General features: G+C 36.7%; 1 protein-coding gene across 4 annotated transcripts in view; it reads left to right on the top strand.

Moving 5' to 3' along the window:
• LOC144959102 (uncharacterized) overlaps positions 1-22,510 on the top strand; it is a 53,645-nt gene extending 31,135 nt beyond the window's left edge. For all 4 annotated transcript variants that reach the window (XM_078891520.1, XM_078891521.1, XM_078891522.1 and 1 more), the window contains 9 exons: positions 982-1,202; positions 1,746-1,814; positions 4,796-4,918; positions 6,508-6,666; positions 7,738-10,562; positions 12,154-12,224; positions 14,790-14,859; positions 15,886-16,024; positions 18,595-22,510. In XM_078891520.1, coding sequence (XP_078747646.1) covers positions 982-1,202; positions 1,746-1,814; positions 4,796-4,918; positions 6,508-6,666; positions 7,738-10,562; positions 12,154-12,224; positions 14,790-14,859; positions 15,886-16,024; positions 18,595-18,682 — 3,765 coding nt within the window. In that variant the 3' untranslated portion in view covers positions 18,683-22,510. The remainder of the gene's footprint in view (positions 1-981; positions 1,203-1,745; positions 1,815-4,795; positions 4,919-6,507; positions 6,667-7,737; positions 10,563-12,153; positions 12,225-14,789; positions 14,860-15,885; positions 16,025-18,594) is intronic.
• Positions 22,511-23,723: the final 1,213 nt, after the last annotated feature.

Raw genomic sequence — 23,723 nt, 5'->3', positions numbered from 1 at the left:
ATTTAGAACTATACAATATATAACACAATGCCAAATACCATTCCAATTCCTTTTTCTTGTGTGCGGAAATTCCTCTTTCGGCATTGAAATTCCTATGAGTGGTGTCTGAAACTCCTGTAAGCCAAATTTAAAGTTGGCGTCTCTGAATAATGATAATAATAATAATAATAATAATAATAATAATGATGATTATGATAATAATAATGTTATTAATAATGATGATGATTATGATAATAATAATAACAACAATAAAAAAACTTTTCTACAGCTCATAAACAAGTTGGAAGTGATCATGAATGTCAAAAGTATGGTTGTTCGTACACAATTTCAGAAATTACTAATTTCCTTGTCTAACAAATTGCTAACAATTGACATAAAAATGACTAAATTTGAAGCACTCAATTTGGCAGGCATGCGACGGTGTGAACGGTGTTCTATTTTACTCAACGAAATGGGACTGGCATTGGGTCAGTTACATGGGTGAAAGTTCGCCGGCATATGCCGGAAATTCCGGGTTTTTTTTAGTAAATGTAATAAATAATGCTAAATAAAACAAAACCATCATTCTATGATCATAGAAATAAATGCACTTTTCACTCAACCGGTGAATTTCACTTAGCACTCAACCGGTGAATTTCAGATCGCAAAAAAATTAAATTCGCATCTTTTTCAAGCAAAGTGGCTTCACTGGTCTGTCTTTCAGGCAAATTGATCCCCGTTAACTTCCACCCATGGTCGGTTATGTATTAATAATAATGGTATAGATTTATAGTGCGCCAAACATCCCTTCATCAGGAGGGCTCTGGGTGCATGACAAAGATTAACTTAATCATTAAGCCCTAACACAGTACACGAACAACGCTAATTATACACATAATCAAAAGAAAGCCTGTCGGAATAAGAATGTCTTCATTCGACGCTTGAATTCCTCTAGTGAAGACGGTGTATTGAGACATTTCAATGAATTCTGTCTTTTTGCAGGACGCTCATGAACTCCTCGCTGAGATCCTGGACCGTTGTGATGAAGAGGTGAAGGAACTGTTGAAGCTCCATGGAGGAGTGGTGGAGGGGAGTGATGAACTCGAGGCTGGTGAAATTCTACAGGAAGGGAAGGGAGACAAATCTCCAGAAAAGCCAATTATCCCAAACCCTACCATTAGAAATTTCAACTCGTTCTTCAAAAACAGCTTCCAGTATCAGAAGTGAGTCCTTCTCCGTCTTCCTCCTCCTCCTCCTCCTCCTCCTCCTCCTCCTCCTCCTTCTTCTTCTTCTTCTTCTTCTTCTTCTTCTTCTTCTTCTTCTTCTTCTTCTTCTTCTTCTTCTTCTTCTTCTTCTTCTTCTTCTTCTTCTTCCTCTTCCTCTTCCTCTTCCTCTTCCTCTTCCTCCTCCTCCTCCTCCTCCCTCTTCTCTTCCTTTTCCTTTTTCTCCTTTCCCTCTTTCTCCTCCTCTTCTCCCTCCTCTCCCTCCTATTCTTCCTCATTTTGCTCCTCCCCCGTCTTCCTCCTCCTTCATTTTAACAGATTCATTACTGTCAATGGGATGGGTCGTCTGACTTCCATATGTTTTTTCCTAATTTCTTTCTCTTTGAATGGGATTACATAGTTTGTCCTGCCCCTGGCTGGAGTCCTTGGCTAGGAGGGACACAGTCAAATCTATAATTTTAGATTTGGGAGATATATTTTATTTTCTTGTGAATCATCTCTCTGTTGTGTACTGATACTTGTTTTTTTTGTTTCCCTCCTCAGATGCAAGAACCAAACGTTTAGTCAGGAGGAACACGATACAACCATGATGCTGGCTCTGACCTCCCACCCGTAAGGCTTGAGTTTTATTTATTTATTTATTTATTTTTTAAAGTTTTGTTGGCTGGTCCATATAGATAGAATGAAGTTGACGTCACTCGGACCTGTATTGTTTTTTGCCATCCTCGTTTATGAGTGATTCTCACTAAAATGTATTAACCAGACTATAAACGTTCAAGGTTACACTGAGTTTTGTGTATTGGTCCGTTATACTTCCGGATGGCAATGTTGTGAGCTTCTTAGCCAAGTGCATACTATCTATAGACAGAACTCAGATGACATCACTCGGGTCTTTGTTATTGTTTTTGCCATCCACTTTTATGAGTAATTCTCATTAACCAGACTATAAAAGTTCATGTTTACGCAGAGTTTTGTGTGTTGGTCCATTAGAGAGTTAGAGAGACTGGGAGTGAAATAGATAGATAGATAGATAAAGTGAGAGAGAGAGAGAGAGAGAGAGAGAGAGAGAGAGAGAGAGAGAGAGAGAGAGAGAGAGAGAGAGAGAGAGAGAGAGAGAGAGAGAGAGAGAGATATATATTTGAATGGATTGAAGTTATTGTTATGCGCCTAGAGCTTTATTGTATAGAGGAGTGGGCTCAATATAAATAAATTTCATTATTATTATTATTATTATTATTATTATTATTATTATTATTATTATTCTTCCAAATGGCAATGTTGTGAGCTTCTAAGCCAAGCGCATACTATCTATAGATGTTAAATAAAAATGCAAACAGTAGGGATTAGTCGTTGGATCATAAATTGACTAACTGGAAAGGCACGGACGTCTTGCTTGTCTTGCAAGGGATCAACAGACAGGAAATGTATCATCGTAAGCACAATAAAAATCATGGATCAATGAGAAACGAAACGATGTATCAATCAGCATATAACGGTCTAAGGGACATAACCACTAGAATAAACAAAATGAGGAAAGTAAAGTAGGAGTTACCTCATTAACATTGTATTATTATTAGATCACGTTCAACCAGTTTTACTCTTGAACCTTTTGTCTGGCTTAAATAATAATAATAATAATAAAAAGATAAACCAATAGCAAGTGAGGACAATATCAGGCCTTCTAATTGAAATATATTATAACAATGTGAAATTGAATGTAAGCTTCAATTTAATATACGAAAACAGATAAAATGGATGTTTCTGGATACCACTTTTTCAACAAAACAGGATGAATGAAAAACTACAGACGAATGAGATAATGTGGTATTGGTACCACTATCACATTCATTATCTCATTCGTCTGTAGTGTTTCATTCATCCTGTTTTGTTGCTAAAGGGGAAACCCGAAAAGTCCATTTTATCTGTTTTCGTATATTAAATTGAAGCTTACATTCAATTTCACATTGTTATGTATTTCATGTCCCGTCCTACATGTTAAATGTTGCTGTTGACCAGGGACCCCTTGTAAAGCGCTTTGAGCATATTTAGTGGATATTGCGCTATATAAAGCTCAATTATTAATTATTAGATGAAAGGGTTTCATTATTTTAAAATTATTTTTTTTTTATTATCAAGGGGTTTGGAATTGACAAGGTAAAGTAACAATTGTTGTCAGCGCTGCCAACCCCAGGCCATGACAATGTGTACAATGGCGAGTGAAAATGAGTTCGATTTTGAAAAATGCTTACAGTTCTGCAAAAAACGATAATTAGCACCAAATCTGATGATGGGCGATTAGACCATACTAGCAATAAATAATATTATAGTCAATTTTTAAATTAATTAATAAGAGCTGACACTTTACAGATGATAAATAGAATCAACTTCCAGATCTGAGTAAAAACCTGTTGGGTCAAGAAACAGTGTTTAAAAAAAACAAAAAACTTGAGCTTTTATATAGCGCAATATCCACTAAACGTGCTCAAAGCGCTTTACATGGGGTCCCTGGCCAACAGCAACGCATAACATGTAGGACGAGACATGACGCCAAATTTTTGGGACAGAGACAATGCTGTTAACGGCCAGGTACTCATTTTGCACCTGAGTACGGTGAGATAATGTGAGTAAAGAGCCTTCTCCTAGGACTCAACTATGCGCCGAGCGAGGCTCGAACCCAGGACCTTCCGATCCGAAAGCGAGTGCCTAGACCACACTAGACCACATAGCCGCACTCTCTCCTTACCGACCATATTCGTGATTTTTCCAATGTTATACCTACCCAACACAGAACTTGACTTTTAACACTCAAATTTATTAGAAATATGTACATACTAGATATGTACATTTTTGTTCAGCATTACAAGCTTTGTAAAACAGAATATTCATAAAATGTTGTAATGTAGGTACAAAACAAATCTGATTAAGAAACATATTCATTGTACCGTAACACATGTGTCGATTTTCCTGTAGTTGGTAAGGAGAGGGTTAAGCAGAGCTGCCAACCTACTGCAAAAAATGCGGATTGTACGCATTTTCAGCGATTGTACGCTTGTACGCATTTCCCCCAAAATAGTACACATTTTCAGTGTACAGAGTCACTTCAGTTTTCTTTAGTTGTAATTCATATTATTACTAGCCTATTGAGAAACCTTGGTGACCAAGTGGATATTCATATATTTTTTGACCAATTATGATCTTCATGCTGGGAGGTAGAATTGTGAAAGGATTGGATTATAGTCTTGGGAACATCATTGTTGCTACAATTGAGCTTTTGCGGTGTGACTTTATGTAATTATACCTTCCTCTTACTTTCACAATGGTTAATTTCCGTTGATTTCAGGATTGTACCCATTTTTATGAAATCTCCCCCATTTTGAGGTCCCATTGTACACATTCTCATCAGATGGGGCTGGCAGCTCTGGGTTAAGGACATTCATAAAAAGTGTATGAATGCTAAAAATTTATTCTTAAGTAATAGAAATGTAATGCTGCGTACAATCCTCAGTTAAATGTGTACAATGATTGAACATGCGTAAAAAATAGGGTGGCACCACTTGTGTTTTATTTATTTATTTTTTATTTTTTTATTTAAGTGAGCTGCACCTCCAAGACTGCATAGACAATTTATTCAAGGGATGCGAGGTGGAGATGAAATGCGATGCCTGTAAGGAAAATGAAAAGGCTACCATCACACGCAAGATGGTCAAACGACCCAGGTAAGCACAGTCTATTTACAATCTATCAAAGTAAAGTATATAAATCTTTGAGAGCCATTAGGAACTGGAATAAATCCTTCAAGGCCATTAGGAGGTGGAATAAGTCGTTAAGAGGCATTAGGAACTGGAATAAATCCTTCAGGGCCATTAGGAACTGGAATAAATCCTTCAGGGCTATTAAGAGGTGGAATAAATCCTTCAAGGCCATTAGGAACTGGAATAAATCCTTCAGGGCCATTAGGAACTGGAATAAATCCTTCAGGGCCATTAGGAACTGGAATAAATCCTTCAAGGCCATTAGGAACTGGAATAAATCCTTCAGGGCCATTAGGAGGTGGAATAAATCCTTCAGGGCCATTAGGAGGTGGAATAAATCCTTCAGGGCCATTAGGAACTGGAATAAATCCTTCAAGGCCATTAGGAACTGGAATAAATCCTTCAGGGCCATTAGGAACTGGAATAAATCCTTCAGGGCCATTAGGAGGTGGAATAAATCCTTCAGGGCCATTAGGAAATGGAATAAATCCTTCAGGGCCGTTAGGAACTGGAATAAATCCTTCAAGGCCATTAGGAGGTGGAATAAGTCGTTAAGAGGCATTAGGAACTGGAATAAATCCTTCAGGGACATTAGGAACTGGAATAAATCCTTCAGGGCCATTAGGAACTGGAATAAATCCTTCAGGGACATTAGGAACTGGAATAAATCCTTCAGGGCCATTAGGAACTGGAATAAATCCTTCAGGGCCATTAGGAACTGGAATAAATCCTTCAGGGCCATTAGGAACTGGAATAAATCCTTCAGGGCCATTAGGAACTGGAATAAATCCTTCAGGGCCATTAGGAGGTGGAATAAATCCTTCAAGGCCATTAGGAACTGGAATAAATCCTTCAGGGCCATTAGGAACTGGAATAAATCCTTCAGGGCCATTAGGAGGTGGAATAAATCCTTCAGGGCCATTAGGAGGTGGAATAAATCCTTCAGGGCCATTAGGAGGTGGAATAAATCCTTCAGGGCCATTAGGAACTGGAATAAATCCTTCAAGGCCATTAGGAACTGGAATAAATCCTTCAGGGCCATTAGGTGGTGGAGTAAATCCTTCAGGGCCATTGGGAACTGGAATAAATCCTTCAGGGCCATTGGGAACTGGAATAAATCCTTCAGGGCCATTAGGAACTGGAATAAATCCTTCAAGGCCATTAGGAGGTGGAATAAGTCGTTAAGAGGCATTAGGAACTGGAATAAATCCTTCAGGGACATTAGGAACTGGAATAAATCCTTCAGGGCCATTAGGAACTGGAATAAATCCTTCAGGGACATTAGGAACTGGAATAAATCCTTCAGGGCCATTAGGAACTGGAATAAATCCTTCAGGGCCATTAGGAACTGGAATAAATCCTTCAGGGCCATTAGGAACTGGAATAAATCCTTCAGGGCCATTAGGAACTGGAATAAATCCTTCAGGGCCATTAGGAGGTGGAATAAGTCCTTCAGGGCCATTAGGAGGTGGAATAAGTCCTTTCTTTGAAAAAAAAAGACAAATGCTCCAAAAAGATTGATTGATAATAATGATTTATTTTCTTCTTCTCAGGTACCTCATCCTGAATTTACTTCGGTACAGCACAGACAATATGGACGCCAAAAAGAAGCTGGATCGAGTTACTATCCCACGATACATCAGTATTAGCGATTTCTGCTCAGAAGATGCAAAACCCCCAGCCTACATCACTCCCACTTTTCTCATTGACAGGTTAACGAGGGAACCAAAAAATCATATAATATATCTGGGTCGGGTTCCTGACCTCCCATAGTGGGCAGGGAGGTACTGGCTGTCATCTTTCCCCCTGTATCTGTTTTCCAATTGCTTTCTGTCTTTGTCTTGGAATGAGATTACTTGGTTTTGTCCTGACACTGGCTGGATACCCTGGCTGAGAGGGAAACAGTCAAATGTATAGTTAGTTTTGGGAGATGATATTTTTTTTTCCTTGTAAATCATCTCTCCATTATATACATCTGTTTCCTATTTGAACCAATTCCCCTTTGTCTTACCTTTTCTTGGGTGCTTTAATAGTAATTCTATAACTTTTTACTATCCCATTTTCTTCTTTTTTACAGGCGCTGATGTGACCTTAATGTGTCGCAAGCGCTGTAAAACTCTTAAAAACAGAAACAAAACAACTTCTTTTAACTTGCCCTGAAATGGTCAAAACGTGTCACAAGAGATGTAGAAAAAACCTGTTTAAAAATAACAATTATCATGACCACACTCAACATTATTTTTCTTTGCTACAAGATTAGACAACGGTTTCATTTTCACTTATCTCTTGCAAAGATATTTTAATTTATAATTAAGCTCTATATGTTCTCTATACTCAAAATTCAGCACAAAAAGTTACTGTTTTGATAGGACATCACAACGAATAGTTAGACCGAGTCACCCAATCACTCTGGGGTGGTCGTGGAACTTTCAAAAGATGGGGCTTGTCCATACCGCCACTATTTTGAATAATAATAAATATGGCTGCGCCGTCTCTATGGATGCTTGCCACGAATGTGTGCGAGTTTGTCAGTCTGTTTCTATTATCCAGTTAGTAATCTGCCTCCATAAATCTCTATCTAGTGCGAGTGTTTAGCTTAGAGTCTCATTGTGTTAAGTGTGAAGAGTTGAATGCAAGCTCAATATTTTGCTAAAATCAAAAATATTTTTTTAAAAATCTTTTTACCACCCCACCCCCCCCCCCCCCCCCCCCCCCCCCCCCTCCCTCTCCTCCTTTCTCCCTTCTCCCCCTTCTTCTATCTTAAACTTTTCACAATTTTTCAGAATGTCGACTGGTGACAAAAGTGACCCTCACAGTGGAAGCCCAGACACCAATGGTCTGACATCCAGTTGTTCCCCCACAACCAACAAGAATGGCAGTGATGCTATCAAAGTGTCACCACAAACAGCTTTTCCATCTCCCCCGTCATCCGATAAATCCGATGCAAGTGACACGGCCCGGGTTCCCACTGGTGACACCACGTCCTTTGCTTGCTCCGATACTCTCGATAGTTTGGAGAAGACAGTTGATGATGATAACGATGATTCAGTTTTCGGACGGAGTAGAAATAACCACGATGCATCTCAAGTGGATTCTTCTACTTCGGCGTTATATCCTAATGCAAGCTGTGAACCCCTTGAAGACAAACATAAGAAAGACATTGATATTAATGTTGATGAAGTCTGGGAAGAAGTAATTGTTGACAATCGTGATGATGGTAATCAGGATAATAATGGCCGTGTCGATGAAGATAATAATAATGATGATGAAGATGATGATGATGATGGGGTTGTCAGTTTTGGTAAAATTCCTACCCTGAAAAAGCAGAATTCAAAGGAGAGGTTGAAATGCTATGGAGGATCGGAAGCATCCGATTCTTACGGGGAAGTGAGTGGAGGAAGAGTTAATGTTGCGGAAGGGATGGACGGGGTGAAAGCCGAACAACGTATCGAATCAACCCATGCCCTCGGTACACATGAAGACCCCAACAACGACATTGATCACGGAATTGAAGGGGACAAAGACTATGAGATCGATTATAGTGATTTTGTACCCGTGGGCCAAGTGCAAACGTGTGTAGTTCAAGATTTTATCGAAGCAGATTTTTTGGAGAAACACGTGTCTTCTCTTGATGGAAAAGTTTTAAATAGGCAGTTTTCTGGGGCTGGGAAGGAAGAGGAGGAGGAGGAGAAAGTACCGAAACAAAATGGCCAGATTGGATCTGCTGTACAGGATTATGGGACTTGTTTAAAGATAGACGTTGATGACCCGTCGTTGGAGAGAGGCAATAATTATGATAATCATAATAATAATAGTAATAATAATGATATAATTAATAGTAATGGAAATGGTTTTAAAAGTAATGTTGATTCAATGGAGGAGGATTCTTTGTTGGCAATGGAAGACATGGGAATCCAAATGATCTGTGGCAGAAATGTCCACGAATATTCCGAAGCCGAACTGATGTCTCTGGACGTCGGAGCGTTGACAGAGTATGAAATGCTTTTGTTTGCCCAGGCTCTGAGTCGGTTCGAGTACGAGAAGGAAAGTAAACTGAGAGAAAAAGAAAAGGAGTTGGAACAGATGATGTATGAAGATATTAGCGATGAATTTTATGACGAGAATCTCATGGAGGAAACGGAATCTTTTATCAAATCTACCTCAAATTGTTTGTCCAGTGGAGATGGGAACAAGGCTATGCCTACGCGTGTCCAAGCAAACGGACAGAGTGCCGAGGAAAGTAGTTCTGCCAGTCATTCTGCCAGCCTGGACGATCCGTCCGGCTCCTTGGACAGCAGTTTTTGTCAAGAGGCCGCCTCATCGGACGCGTCTTTGGGGATCCAAAAAGTACCGGATGTTCTGGAAAGTGGGGAAGATGCACGTTTGCTTTGCTTTGAAAATTTAAGCGAGGACGACGATGTTGGTTATATGAAGGGGTTGAAGATATCCAGTGGCAAATTCGATGAAATCGGTGCTAGGATTGAAAAGACTAAGGCTGTGGGAAATTGTCTTCCTCTGTCACCGACTGATGCATCGGGGGTTCTGAGTGATAAAAACCATTGCAAAACTTCAGTCGGCTCAAATAAAATTTCATCAAAGCCGAAAGCAAGATCATACAGAGACGTCACTGGTTTCTTGAACAGTTTTTTTGAATGGGGTATGAATCAACCCCCGTTTGCAATTCCTACATCTCAGCCTCTATCCCCATCTCAGTTTCAAAAACCGACATCGGATTTGTGTATCGCATCTCCATCCAAAACCAGAAATCTGGTCAAAACCCGCGATTATTTGCGCCTTCGAAGTCCGTCGGCATCACCAAAGAAAAAAGCAGTTAAGTCATCGTCGCCTGCATCGTTGTCTCCGTGTCCGTCACCGGCAAAGAAAGGAAGTGCTTCCAAACAGTTGCGGTTTTCCGAGGATGCAAAGTCCGAAAACTTTAGTAGCTGTAGATTGATCTCTCCGTTACCTTCCCCGAGCAAAGAAAGCGTGAACAGCACCACGCCCTCAAAACGGACCTTCGGTAGTGCCCTAACCCCAGACCACAAACAGACGGATAAAACAAACACAAACAATATTTGGGGTACGTCTCGTTCTTTAGTTTTTGGTGAAGACGAGCCAGACTCGATGAATTTTCACAAAAACAATGATAATAATAATGATGGTGACAAAAGCAAGAATCCATTCAATCTAACTCCCCCAGATCATCGTGGCTTTTCTTACACATCAGCGGCTTCTATGTTTTCCTCGTCCACTGCGGGATTAAGTGCCATTACTACTAGTACTCCAATCCCTTCAGAGCCAGCAACGTCTGCAACAACAAACACGTCTCCAAATTTACCATTTTCAACATCCACAACAGCCGCCGCGGCCAATTCGAATAACGGCCCAGCGGCACCCAAAATTTACAAAGACCGGGTCGGTGACGGGGAAACTGCGGAGGACGCGTGTGCCAGCAGAAGGTCGCTGATTTTGCCACGGGAGTCGGAGAATAATGGGTCGATGGAGAAAGACGGTGTGTTTGGACAAGAGCCCACAAATGGACCATTTCAAGACGGTTCCACTCGAAGGAAAATCAACAGGAGCTTGACGAATAGCTTTGCCGTTGCTGGTAAGAAATTCCAATTCTTCGAATAAATGGATAAATTAATTAATTAATAAGTAAAGTGATAGATAGATATTGAAGGAAAATCAACAGGAGTTTGACGAATAGCTTTGCCGTTGCTGGTAAGAAATTCCAATTCTTCGAATAAATGGATAAATAAATTAATTAATAAGTAAATCGATAGATAGATTTAGATAGATAGTGCGGCTATCTGGTCTAGTGGTATGACGCTCGCTTTCGTATAGGAAGGTCCTGAGTTCGAGCCTCGCTTGGTGCATAGTTGGGTCCCTGGAAAAGACTCTTTACTCGCATTCTGTCACCGTATTCTGGTGTGAAATGAATACCTGACCATTACCAGCGTGGTGTCTGTCCAAAAAAAATTTGTAATATCGCCTAACAGGCGTCATGTCTCGTACTATGTTTAATATTGCTGGTGGCAAGGGACCCCTTGTAAAGTGCTTTGAGCACATTTAGTTGATATTGTGTGCGATATAAAAGCTCAATTAAAAAATTTTCCGTTTATAAATAAATAGATACATAACTAAAGACTTATATAGCTAAATAAGTATTTCATGAGATTTTGATGTGTGTGAATCTATTTAAGGAGCTTGAATTATACAGCATTTCACCTCGGCAAAATGAAATTATAACAAAATGGTTTCCTATGAATCCTTTGTTTTCCAGTTGTTTATTATAGATTTGAGAACACACTGTCACTCAATGTCTTTTTTGTTTATTTTTAAAGCGCTTTGAGATTTCGTTGAAAGGCCCTTTAAGAATTTGCTTATTATTATTATTATTATTATTATTATTATTATTAGTATTATTATTATTGTTGTTGTTGTTGTTGTTGTTGTTGTTGTTGTTGTTGTTATTATTATTTGTGTTGTTATTATTATTATTATTATTATTATTATTATTATTATTATTATTATTATTATTTGTGTTGTTGTTATTATTATTATTATTATTAGCGGGTGGTTGGATGGGAGCATCACCCTTGAATCATATACCTATGATGTTCGCATGGGTGTACGATCCGATAGTGATGTCGTTTCTTCTTCTCTTTACTAGCCTATCCTGCTTCTTTGGTTTGTGATTGTATTTTTGAAAGGGGATATTTTTTTTCCTGTAAATCCTCTGCCTGTTTGTTCTTGGTTATTTATAATTTAGCTTATGATATCTTTAGGTTATGATTTTGATTGACATTTGTACTATTTTTGTTAGATTTGTTGTTTTTTTGTTTCAGCGGTCTCTCATATAACCTCAATTGTGTTGGAAGAGACCTAAAGCAACAAACAAACAAAAAATATTATTATTATTATTATTATTATCATTATCATTATCATTATTATTAGTGTTATTATTATTATTAGTGTTATTATTATTATTAGTGTTATTATTATTATTATTATTATTATTATTATTATTATTATTATTATTATTATTATTATTATTATTATTATTATTATTATTATTATTATTATCATTATTATTTTTATTATTACCATTATTCGTTTTTCGTTTAAAAGCAAATTCAGGCTTTTTTGGGTTTTTAAAAAATTCCTTTTTACTTTTCCTTTTTCCCTTTCCCCAGATGGAAAAGAGAACAGCAATGAAATAACTAGTGAAAGACAAGCAAGGAGAAAACGCATTGGGCAAATTGAGGTAATGATGGATACCAACCGTTCGTAGGAAATTCTTACTCTTCTTTAGCCTTTCGTTCATTGTTGTATGCATTTGACTGAGGTTCACACTCATTATTCAATTTCTATTATTTTATATATATATATTATTTTAATATTTACCACAATGTTGGAGTCGGTCTACATCGATGTTTCAGACCTTTTAGTATTCGTCAGGACTGTGTGTTACATGAGTTTGGTTTGTTGCTTCATGTCGAGCACTATTCGTATCATATTTGTATCCAACACGATTCTATATATATATATATATACATAAATCAGTCCTTTCATGTATATTTTGCCTATACAATTGTTTCTATGTCCTCCATTTCGTCAGTCGATAGAAAGAAAAAAGTGTCGACTGATGAAATTATGGAGGACACAGAAACAATTATATCAGCAAAAAATATGTGAGTGACCTTATTTATTTTTATATGCTCTAGCCAACATTATCAAGCACTCTTGTACCTTCGAGTACCCACCTACAGTTGTGTGTGTATATATTGAATCGTGTTTGATACAAATATGGTACGAAAAGTGCTCGACATGTAGTAATGGAGCGAATTATTATTTTTTAAAAATATTTACCACAATGTTTGAGACAGTCTACATTAATGTTTCAGGCTTAATTTGCCATCGTCAGGACTGAGTTGTTTTGTTGACTGTTGTTGTTTCTTGAAGTGGTTCCGGTTTAAAGTTAATTAACTTTAAACCGAAACCACTTCAAGAAACAACAACAGTCAACAAAACAACTCAGTCCTGACGATGGCAAATTAAGCCTGAAACATTAATGTAGACTGTCTCAAACATTGTGGTAAATATTTTTTAAAAATAATATACATATATATATATATATATATATATATATATATATATATATATATATATAATATATATTATTTAAAGAGCGGTTTTCCAAAACTCCCCAACTCATTTTTCCTATTTTGAGATATTGAGGATTATTTCCCCTAAAATTTCTCTTTCCGTCTATTATTTTATCATATTTAAAACTTCAAATTTACACATCTAAGGAAATTTTTGTGCCAATTCAAGTTTATATATTTCAATTTATCTCAAGGATCTCCCACAGTGGGCAGGGAGGTACTTGCTGTGTCTTCTTTCCCCCTATATCTTTTATCCAATTGCTTTCTGTCTTTGTCTTGGAATGAGATTACTTGGTTTTCTTCTGACCCTGGCCGGATTCCTTGGCTGAGAGGGAAACAGTCGAATGTAAAGTTTTGGGAGATGATGCTTTTTTTTCATTGTAAACATCTCTCTGTTTTGTACTATTATTTTTTAAATTTATAACATATGATTTGTAAACATTTGAGTGTATTTCTCTAATCGGGATCTTGTGCTGGTGTCTGGGTAAGACTTTTGGTAATCTCAAACTAAGTACACTGATATTGTGATCTTGGAATCTACATCTGTTCCCTATTTCAACCATTCTCCTTTGTCTTAATTTTTCCTCAAATCCTTTTATTTGTTTTTATTATTTCTTCCTTTTTACTGGCGCTGATATGACCTAAATTTATTGCAAGTGCCGTAAAACCCTTAAAAACAAGCATTTCATTCTAATACAAATAAATAACAATATGAAATTGAATGTAAGCTTCAATTTAATATACGAAAAGAGATAAATGGACGTTTCAGATTTCCCCTTTATCAACAATCAGGATGAATGAAACACTACAGACAAATGAGATAATGTGGTGGTGGCGTTGTTAAGATGAATAAACCATCTTAACAACACCACTACCACATTCATCTGTAGTGTTTCCTTCATCCTGTTTGTTGATAAAGGTGAAAATCTGATTTCGTATATTAAATTCAAGTTTACATTAAATTTCACATTGTTATTTATTTCTTGGAACTTCGAGCAGCAACATTTACATTCTATGACAAAAGGCAGAAAGCAACCTGTTCTAGCAACATTGACCTCCCTGCCTGGGATGGGAGATCAACCGACCCCACCCAAGACGTAGAACAATTAAAAATGATGAGAAAAAAAGAAAAAAAACTTGAGCTTTTTTATATCGCAATATCCACTAAATGTGCTCAAAGCACTTTACAAAGGGTCCCTGACCAACAGCAACACGTAACATGTAGAACGAGACATGATGCCTGTTAGGCGATATTACAATTTTTTTCGGACAGTGACAACACTTGACGGTCAGATACTCATTTTACACCTGAGTACAGTGAGAGAATGTGAGTAAAGAGTCTTTTCCAAGGACTCGAGTATCCGCTGAGCGAGGCTCGAACCCAGGACTTTCCGATCTGAAAGAGAGTGTCATATCACAAGACCACATAGCAACACATATTATTATTCTTGTTATTATTATTATTATTATTATTATTATTATTATTATTATTATTATTATTATTATTATTATTATTATTATTATTATTATTATATCAATTGTTAGAATAAATATTTGGAATTTGCCCTTACAGTGGTCAATGTAGCTTTTTTATCAAACTGAAAACTTTTAAAATTTACACACTTAACTTAACGTGTTTGTTGTGTGTCATGTTTGAATTTCAGCAAGGTGAGGCTGACTGTAGTTACAGACTAGTAGGGATTGTCAATCACCACGGCGAGTCTCTGTTTGCTGGTAAGTCATAGAATTAGAAAAGATTTAAAAAATAAACCCCAATGATGTTCGTAAAAAAGTAATAGTGAACTAAAATGAATATAACAGCTTCAAAAGGGGGAAAAAAAAATACCAAACTCGGAACGTTTTGGGCTGAAACCCCTTCTTCAGCCAACAACAACAACAAAGACATAAATACATTACTGAATTCCAGATAAACGAAAGAGGAATTTTGTAGGTCTTCTCTTATAGAAAAATCTTGGAAAGTAATCAATTTGACATATTTCCTTCCCGAATCAATGTTTTTGATTATTCATCGGATGGTGCATGTGTTGAAAATATGATTTTGGGGGGGGGGGGGGGGGGGGGGGGGGGGGGGGGAATATTAGAAAATGAGCAGAAATATTGGAAAATATATGATAAATCTTTTCAAATGGTTGAGATTGTACGGCTTTCATATGAGAATCGGCAAAGCTTTACAGTTTGATGTAAAAAGTTATTTTTGTTTTGTTTCTCACAATGTTTCATGAGTAGCATTCAATACGTTTCCTATTATACGATATACATTGCAACAATTGTGATTTGATTGGTTTTAAGTGGTTTGTATACATTGCTTCGTTATTTTGACCAAAAAAAAATGTCTTTTTATTTAAAGTTTTGCTTCAGATTCTGAGATTTTTCGCCCACATTATTATTATTATTATTATTATTATTATTATTATTATTATTATTATTATTATTATTATTATTATTATTATTATTATATTATTTTTATTATTATTATTATTATTGTTGTTGTTATATTATTATTATTATTATTATTATTATTATTATTATTATTATTATTATTATTATTATTATTATTATTATTATTATCATTGTTGTTATTCTTCTTCTTCTTCTTATTATTATTATTATTAATAGTAACCTTATTTTTAATACTATCATTATTTTTGTCATCATAATATTATTACCATCACCACCATTATCATAAGTTAACCTGTCGCCTCGTCATCTCCCCCCAACTCCCCTTCCCCCCCTCCCCAGGTCACTACACGTCCAGCTGCTTCAATCTCCAGAAACAGCGTTGGTTCACCATGGACGACAAGCACACCAGAGAGGCCCATGAATGGGAGGTCAGGAAGGGGAGTAGCACCACCGGCTACATCTTCTTCTACATGGACAAGTAAGTTAGTTTAGCAGGACCTGTCTCTTGCTTCTAAAAGAGTTTTTATACAGCGCAATATCCACTAAACGTGCTCAACGTGCTTTACAAGGGGTACCTGGACAACAGCAACACTTAACATGTAGGACAGGACGTGACAACTGATAGGCGATATTACAATTTTTAAAAAAATTTTTATTTATTTATTGTATTTTTTCCCGAAAGACAAAGCTGTTACAGGGTGGGGTTCCCGACTTCCCATAGTGGGTAGGGAGGTACTTACTATGTCTTCTATCCCCCTGTATCTGTTTTCCAACTTGCTTTCTGTCTTGTCTTGGAATGAGATTTCTTGGTTTTATCCTGGCCCTGGCTGTTAGGGAAACAGTCAAATGTATAGTTAGTTTTGGGAGATGATATTTTTTTTTCTTGTACATCATTTCTCTGTTATGCACTGTATTATGTTTTCTTTATATTATATATGATTTGTAAAACATTTGAGTGTATTCCTCTTCGTGGGGACCTGTTCTTGTGTCTGGATGAGACTTTTAGGTGATCTCAAACTAAGTCCTTTGATAGTGTGCTCCTGGAATCTACACCTGTTCCCTATTTGAACCAATTCCCCTTTGTCTTACCTTTTCTTGGGTGCTTTAATTGTAATTCTAGAACTTTTCACTATCCCATTTTCTTGCTTTTTACTGGCGCTGATATGACCTTAATGTGTTGGAAGCGGGTGGTTGGATGGGAGCATCACCCTTGAATCATATACCTATGATGTTCGCATGGGTGTACGATCCGATAGTGATGTCGTTTCTTCTTCTCTTTACTAGCCTATCCTGCTTCTTTGGTTTGTGATTGTATTTTTGATAGGGGATATTTTTTTTTCTGTAAATCTTCTGCCTGTTTGTTCTTGGTTATTTATAATTTAGCTTATGATATCTTTAGGTTATGATTTTGATTTACATTTGTACTATTTTTGTTAGATTGCTTGTTTTTTTGTTTCAGCGGTCTCTCATATAACCTCAATTGTGTTGGAAGAGACCTAAAGCAACAAACAAACAAAAAAAAAATGTGTTGGAAGTACTGTAAAACCCTTAACAAATAAAAGAGCGTTTATATAGCGCAATATCCACTAAACATGCTCAAAGCGCTTTACAAGGGGTACCTGGACAACAGCAACACTTAACATGTAGGACAGGACGTGTCACCTGTTAGGTGATATTACAATTTTTTTTCGGAAAGACAAAGCTGTTAACGGCCAGGTACTCATTTTACACCTCAGTATGGTGAGAGACTGTGACTAAAGAGTCTTTTCCAAGGACTCAACAACGCACCAAGGCTCAAACCCAGGACCTTCCTCAGTGATATGTTTATAAATAGGGCCTTTGTTTTGAATAATTATACCTTTTCCTTCAAAATGACAAGTTTTTTCAGTCAAAATTACACATTTTTTCAGTCAAAATTACACATTTTTTCAGTCAAAATTACACATTTTTTCAGTCAAAATTACACCTTTTCCCAGACAAAATGACACCTTTTTCAGTCAAAATTACACCTTTTTCCAGTCAAAATCACACCATTTTCCAGTCAAAATTACACCTTTTTTCAGTCAAAATTACACCTTTTTTCAGTCAAAATTACACCTTTTTTCAGTCAAAATTACACCTTTTTTCAGTCAAAATTACACTTTTTTTCAATCAAAATTACACCTTTTTCAGTCAAAATTACACCTTTTTCCAGTCAAAATTACACCTTTTTTCAGTCAAAATCACACCTTTTTCAATTGGGTTTGGCAGCTCTGGATTTATACACTCTTAGTCATATTTATATTTCACACTATTAACCCCAAGTCTGGCTCCCATCACTTAATGTGGTGTAATGGTAGCACGTCTGACCGGTAATCAGAAGGTGTGAGGTTCGATCCCCAGTCAAGATAGACTGATTTTTTTGGTTGTGTTATTCTTTTCTTGTATTTTTCTTTCTTGCTTTGTCTGGCACCTTTCATACACATTTGTTCAGATCCTAATTTTTAAAAAAATAATTTGTAATGCCCTTTCATTTTGGGCAGGGAGGTATTTACTGTGTCTTCTATCCCCCTATATCTGTTTTCCAACTTGCTTTCTGTCTTTGTCTTGGAATGAGATTACTTGATTTTGTCTTGGCCCTGGCCAGGGCTGGGAGGGAAACAGTCAAATGTATAGTTAGATTTGGGAGATGATATTTTTTTCCTTCTAAATAATCTTTCTGTTATGCACCGTATTATGTTTTGTTTACCATATTATATATTTATAAACATTTGAGTATATTACTCTTAGTGAGGACCTGTACTTGTGTCTGGATGAGACTTTTAGGTGATCTCAAACTAAGTACTTTGATAGAGTGCTCTTTGAATCAACATCTGTTCCCTATTTGAACCGATTCCCCTTTGTCTTACATTATCTTGAGTGCTTTAATTGTAACTAGAACTTTTTACTATCACATTTTCATCTTTTATATAACCTTAATGTGTTGCAAGCACTGTAAAACCCTCAAAAACAAAACAAAAACGCAAACAGCCCTTTCACTTCCTTTTTTTATATATTTTTTTCCACCAGAGATCTGTTTGATTCGTATGCCAAAGAGAGAGCTGGTGCATCTTCGTGTTCATCCAAACCAAAAACGTCGTCCTCGTCACTGACTTGAGAAGATATCACGAATGGTTTTGCTATTTTAAAAGATTTTGTTTTTTTCGAATCGTAGAAACATCCTGGGGTTAATCTACCGGATGCATACAGATCTGGTCACAGGTACGAATTTGTTACAGTGAATGACATAATCAGTCGGATGGTGAAAAGGTTTGAACTGAGATATTGCCAAATTTAGTAAGAAGATCAATTTTTATCAAAAATTGAGTTCTTGTTATAAATGATTAAATCAACCCTTTTTTTGTACATCTTCGGGAAATATCAAAGTTTAATTTCACTTCTAAATATTTTATTAACAGCTAGTCAAGTTGAAAAAGTGTGAAATTGGAGAAAAGTTGCTGGATACCTTTCTGTATACATCTGACCATAACTTCAGGAAAAGTCACCCGATTTACTGCAAATAAAGATGAACTCACTCAATCCTAGAGATTTTTGCTACTTCTCAAAATTTGAAATAAAAAATGTATTAAAAATGAGCATGTACATATAGATAGTTTTATTCAACTATCATTAACATGTAAACCCTAAAAACATTAGCTTTGATACTGATATGCCCATAATTTGTCTAAGAAAAATGTAATATAATATAGGCATGGAGTAAAAGTAACTCGGGTAAACAACGGATATAGTCGGTGTTAGGGTTGAGTGAGTTAAAATTCTCTGGGGAACTTATTTTTTCAAAAAATGCAAATCTAAAATTATTCACCTTCCGACTGCTTATATCATGCTCTGACACACATATACAATAGATGTTTCTATTGTCTTGGTGAAGATGGTAAAAGCCTGAAGCCTGATCAGAGGGAAATTAAATTATGAATTGAAAAAAGAAAAAAAAAAGTTTTTAAAGATATAGCAGCTTGACCAAAGAGCAAATTCCTGGATGGGGTTCCTGACCTCCCATAGTGGGCAGGGAGACACTCACTGTGTCTTTTATCCCCCAATCTGTTTTCCAACATGCTTTCTGTCTTTGTCTTGCAATGAAATTACTTGGTTTTGTCCTGGATACCCTGGGATTTAATATCACCATATCTTTTCTTACACGTTAAATTGTGCTTTTGACCTGAGACTGCTTGGTTAGTCAAGAGTTGGAAGTCATACAATGGGATATTTCGCTTTATAAAACCTCACTTTTTAAAAATTTGCTGACTCTTTTTTTTTTTTTGGTTAACCCTCTCCTTACCACCCATAGGAAAATCATCACATTCGTCACGATGCATACAACAGTTTTCTTATTCTGATTTCTTTTGTTATAGTTATAGCTATAAAAGCTCGACACTGTGTTGCAGAGCTCATTTTTCTGAACAGAATATAGAATAATATAGGTCCTACTCATCACTATTCTGTTTGAAAAAAATCTATCTTTGTGTTGGGTGAGTATGAAGTTTCGAGTATTGATAGAACGAAGTTGACGTCACTCAGGTCTTTGTTGGTTTTTTTTTGCCATCCACGTTTATGAGTAATTCTCACTAAACTGTATTAACCAGACTATAAACGTTCAAGGTTACACGTTGTTTTGTGTGTTGGTCCGTTATACTTCTTACTTACTTACTTATCCGAACCAGCGACCACCTGAGCTCTCTGGGTGGGGAACCTGACCTCTCATAGCGGGCAGGGAGGTACATACTGCGTCTTCTATCCCCTTATATCTGTTTTCCAACATGCTTTCTGTCTTTGTCTTGGAATGGGATTACTTGGTTTTGTCCTGGCTCTGGCCGGAGTCCTAGCTGGGAGGGAAACAGTCAAATGCATAGTTATTGTTTTGGGAGATGATATTTTTTTCCTTGTAAATCATCTCTCTGTTATGTATTATTATTTTATTTTGAATGTATAATGTAAGCATTTGAGTGTATTCCTCTTTGTTGGATTTTGTGCTTGTGCCTGGATGAGACTTGTAGGTGATTTCAAACTAAGTACATTGGTGGTATGCTCTTGGAATCTACATCTGATCCCTATTTGTTCTCAGTTCCCCTTTGTCTTACTTTTTCTTGGGTGCTTTAATTGTAATTCTAGAACTTTTTACTATCCCATTTTCTTCCTTTTTACTGGCGCTGATATAACCTGAATGTGTTGCAAGCGCCGTAAAACCCTTAAAAACAAACAAAACAAACACCTGAGCTCTAGCCCTTCGGTCTTGTGCCATGACGTAGAAGTTAGACGTCTTTTGTAGTTGTTCCAGGTGACTATAGAGTGTGTTACTGATGTGTGATACTTCCGGATGGCAATGTTGTGAGCTTCTTAGGCAAGCGCAAGCTATCTATAATTGTGAAAATTGGTGGTAAGGAGAGAGAGTTAAAAGACTTTGTTGTACTTACTGTAATGACTGAATCCAGTGCAGGAGGATAAAATCATAAAGATTTATTTTGTATTGAGGATATTATGGTACATGAAATGTTACTATTGATTTCAAATGGCTTTTTGTGCCAGATTGCACATTTTGGAGTCTGTTACGCAAATTTATTTATTTATTAATTTTTAGACTTGATTCATTGGTGTTTTAAAATAGTGATGATATGATTGGTCGGTGTTTTAAATGACGACGATATGGTTTCTCATATTTTTGACAATTAATTCATTTTTATTAAACATGGAAAACTGAGTGGGATTCCTGACCTCCCATAGCGGGCAGGGAGGTACTTACTTCTATCCCCCTATATTTGTTTTCCAACATGCTTTCTGTCTTTGTCTTGGAATGAGATTACTTGGTTTTTTCCTGGCCCTAGCGTAGTGCTTGGCTGAGATGGAATGGGAGATACTTTCAATAAAGGTGAATTTCTTTTTTTAATGATTGCCATAAGGGAATTAAGTAGGAAAATAAATTGCACTCCTTTCCCCCCTTGTAGTAGTTTTGCCAGCTGTGCCGGAATACTGTCTATGTGTGTGTGTTTGGTGGCAAAGTTGGTGGTCATTTCTATGTGTGTGTGTTTGGTGGCAAAGTTGGTGGTCATTTCTATACAGAATTATCCATTGGTAAGAAATTCCTATTTTTTGTCTCCAATTCCTATTTTCTGATGTTCTGTTTCCACTTTTGGAATATGAAGGGTTAGCAGGTCTGTATAGTTACCATCTGTCGCGACACACGAGAAACAGAATATATCTGGGTGGGGTTCCTGACCTCCCATAGTGGTCAGGGAGGTACTTACTGTGTCTTCTATCCCCTTGTATCTGTTTTCCAACTTGCATTCTGTCTTTGTCTTGGAGTGAGATTACTTAGTTTTGTCCTGACTCTGACCAGAGATCTTGGCTGGGAGGAAAACAGTCGAATGTATAGTTATAGTTTTTGGGAGATGATATTTTTTTCCTTGTAAATCATCTCTCTGTTATGTATTATTATATTGAATGTATAATGTAAACATTTGAGTGTGTTCCTCCTAGTAGGGACTTAGCTGGTGTCTGGGTGAGACTTTTAAGTGATCTCAAACTATTTACACTGATGTTGTGCTCTTAGAATCTACCTTTGTGTTTCTATTTGAACCAATTCCCCTGTCTTACTTTTTCTTCAAGTCCTTTTAATTGACTAGAATCTTTTCACTATCCAATTTCCTTCCTTTTTACTGGCACTGATATGACTTAAATGTGTTGCAAGTGCCGTAAAAAAAAACCAAACCATTTGGAGTTAATTGTATCTTCCTTTTTAGTTTGTTTTGATGAAATGCTTTTTACTGTAAACTTGCGGATTTTAATATAAAGTATAATTATTGAATTAATGACACGGTTGATTCGCGTCTTTGGCATGGTAGAGTTGAAGTATTGGATTTTGTATGTACATTATATATCATGTGATTTTTATATAATATAAGATTGAATAAATTTAATGTTACATATTTTATCATCCTGGTCATTAACTTTTTGTGCCCTCTTCCATTGGGCCGTGCGGAGGTCATTCCTGCCACTCAGAGTGGGGTCTTTTGATCTCCCAAGGTGGGCAGGAGGTCTCTTCTATCACCCTGGGTGGGGTTCCTGACCTCACATAGTGGGTAGGGAGGCACTTACTGTGTCTTTCTATCCCCCTGTATCTGTTTTCAGAGTTGCTTTCTGTCTTTGTTTAGAAATGAGATTACTTGACTTCGTTTTGTCCTAGCCCCGGCTGGATTCCTTGACTGGGAGGGAAGCAGTCAAACATACAGATCTAGTTATGGGAGATATTTTTCTCCTTGGTAAATCATCTCTCTGTTAAGTACTGTTACTGTTACTTCAATTTATTCTGTTTGTTATAAGTATATAATGATTTGTAAACATTTGAGTGTATTCCTCTTAGTGGGGACCTGTGCTTGTTTCTGGATGAGACTTTTAGGTGATCTCAAATTAAATACATCGATAATGTGCTCTTGGAATCTACATCTGTTTCCTATTTGAACCAATTCCCCTTTGTCTTACCTTTTCTTGGGTGCCTAATTGTAATTTTAGAACTTTTTACTATCCAATTTCTTCCTTTTTACTGGCGCTGATATGAGCATAATGTGTTGCAAGCGCTGTAAAACTCTTTTAAAAAAAACAGAAACATAAAAGATTCCCTATGAGACGCATGCCCATACAAATATGACCCAAAAGTAGTGAAATGAAAATACAGAAGTTGTTTATATATATATATATATATATATGTGTGTGTGTGTGTGTGTGTGTTTGTGTATATATATATAATGTATGTATTATATATATATATATATATATATATATACGAGGGCTCTTTCATAATTAACCGAAAAATGCCTGTAAAATCCGCGTTTTTTATGCTATCAACAAAATTCTTGCATTTGTTCATACCTTGACTCGTCCTTCATTTCTCTACGTAACAGCCAAGTCTGTCGACACACTTCTGCCAACGCCGCACCATGGAATAGATACCCTCTCGGAAGAAATTTCCGTCGAGGTTTTGTAGCCATTTCCGCACATGGTCAACAAGCTCTTCATCGACATCAAAGCGCTTTCCTGCCAGCTCACGTTTCAGTGGCCCAAAGAGGTGATAATCAGATGGTGCGAGGTCTGGACTGTGTGCTGGGTGTGGCAAAATCTCCCATCCATATTTCTCTAGCCAACCTTGC

Source organism: Berghia stephanieae, chromosome 13, assembly GCF_034508935.2.
Source record: "Berghia stephanieae isolate SIO BIC M18660-M18661 chromosome 13, UCSD_Bste_1.3, whole genome shotgun sequence".
NCBI lineage: Eukaryota > Metazoa > Mollusca > Gastropoda > Nudibranchia > Aeolidiidae > Berghia > Berghia stephanieae.
Note: the sequence above shows the minus strand (reverse complement) of the source record. Positions and strands in the feature narration are given on the sequence as shown.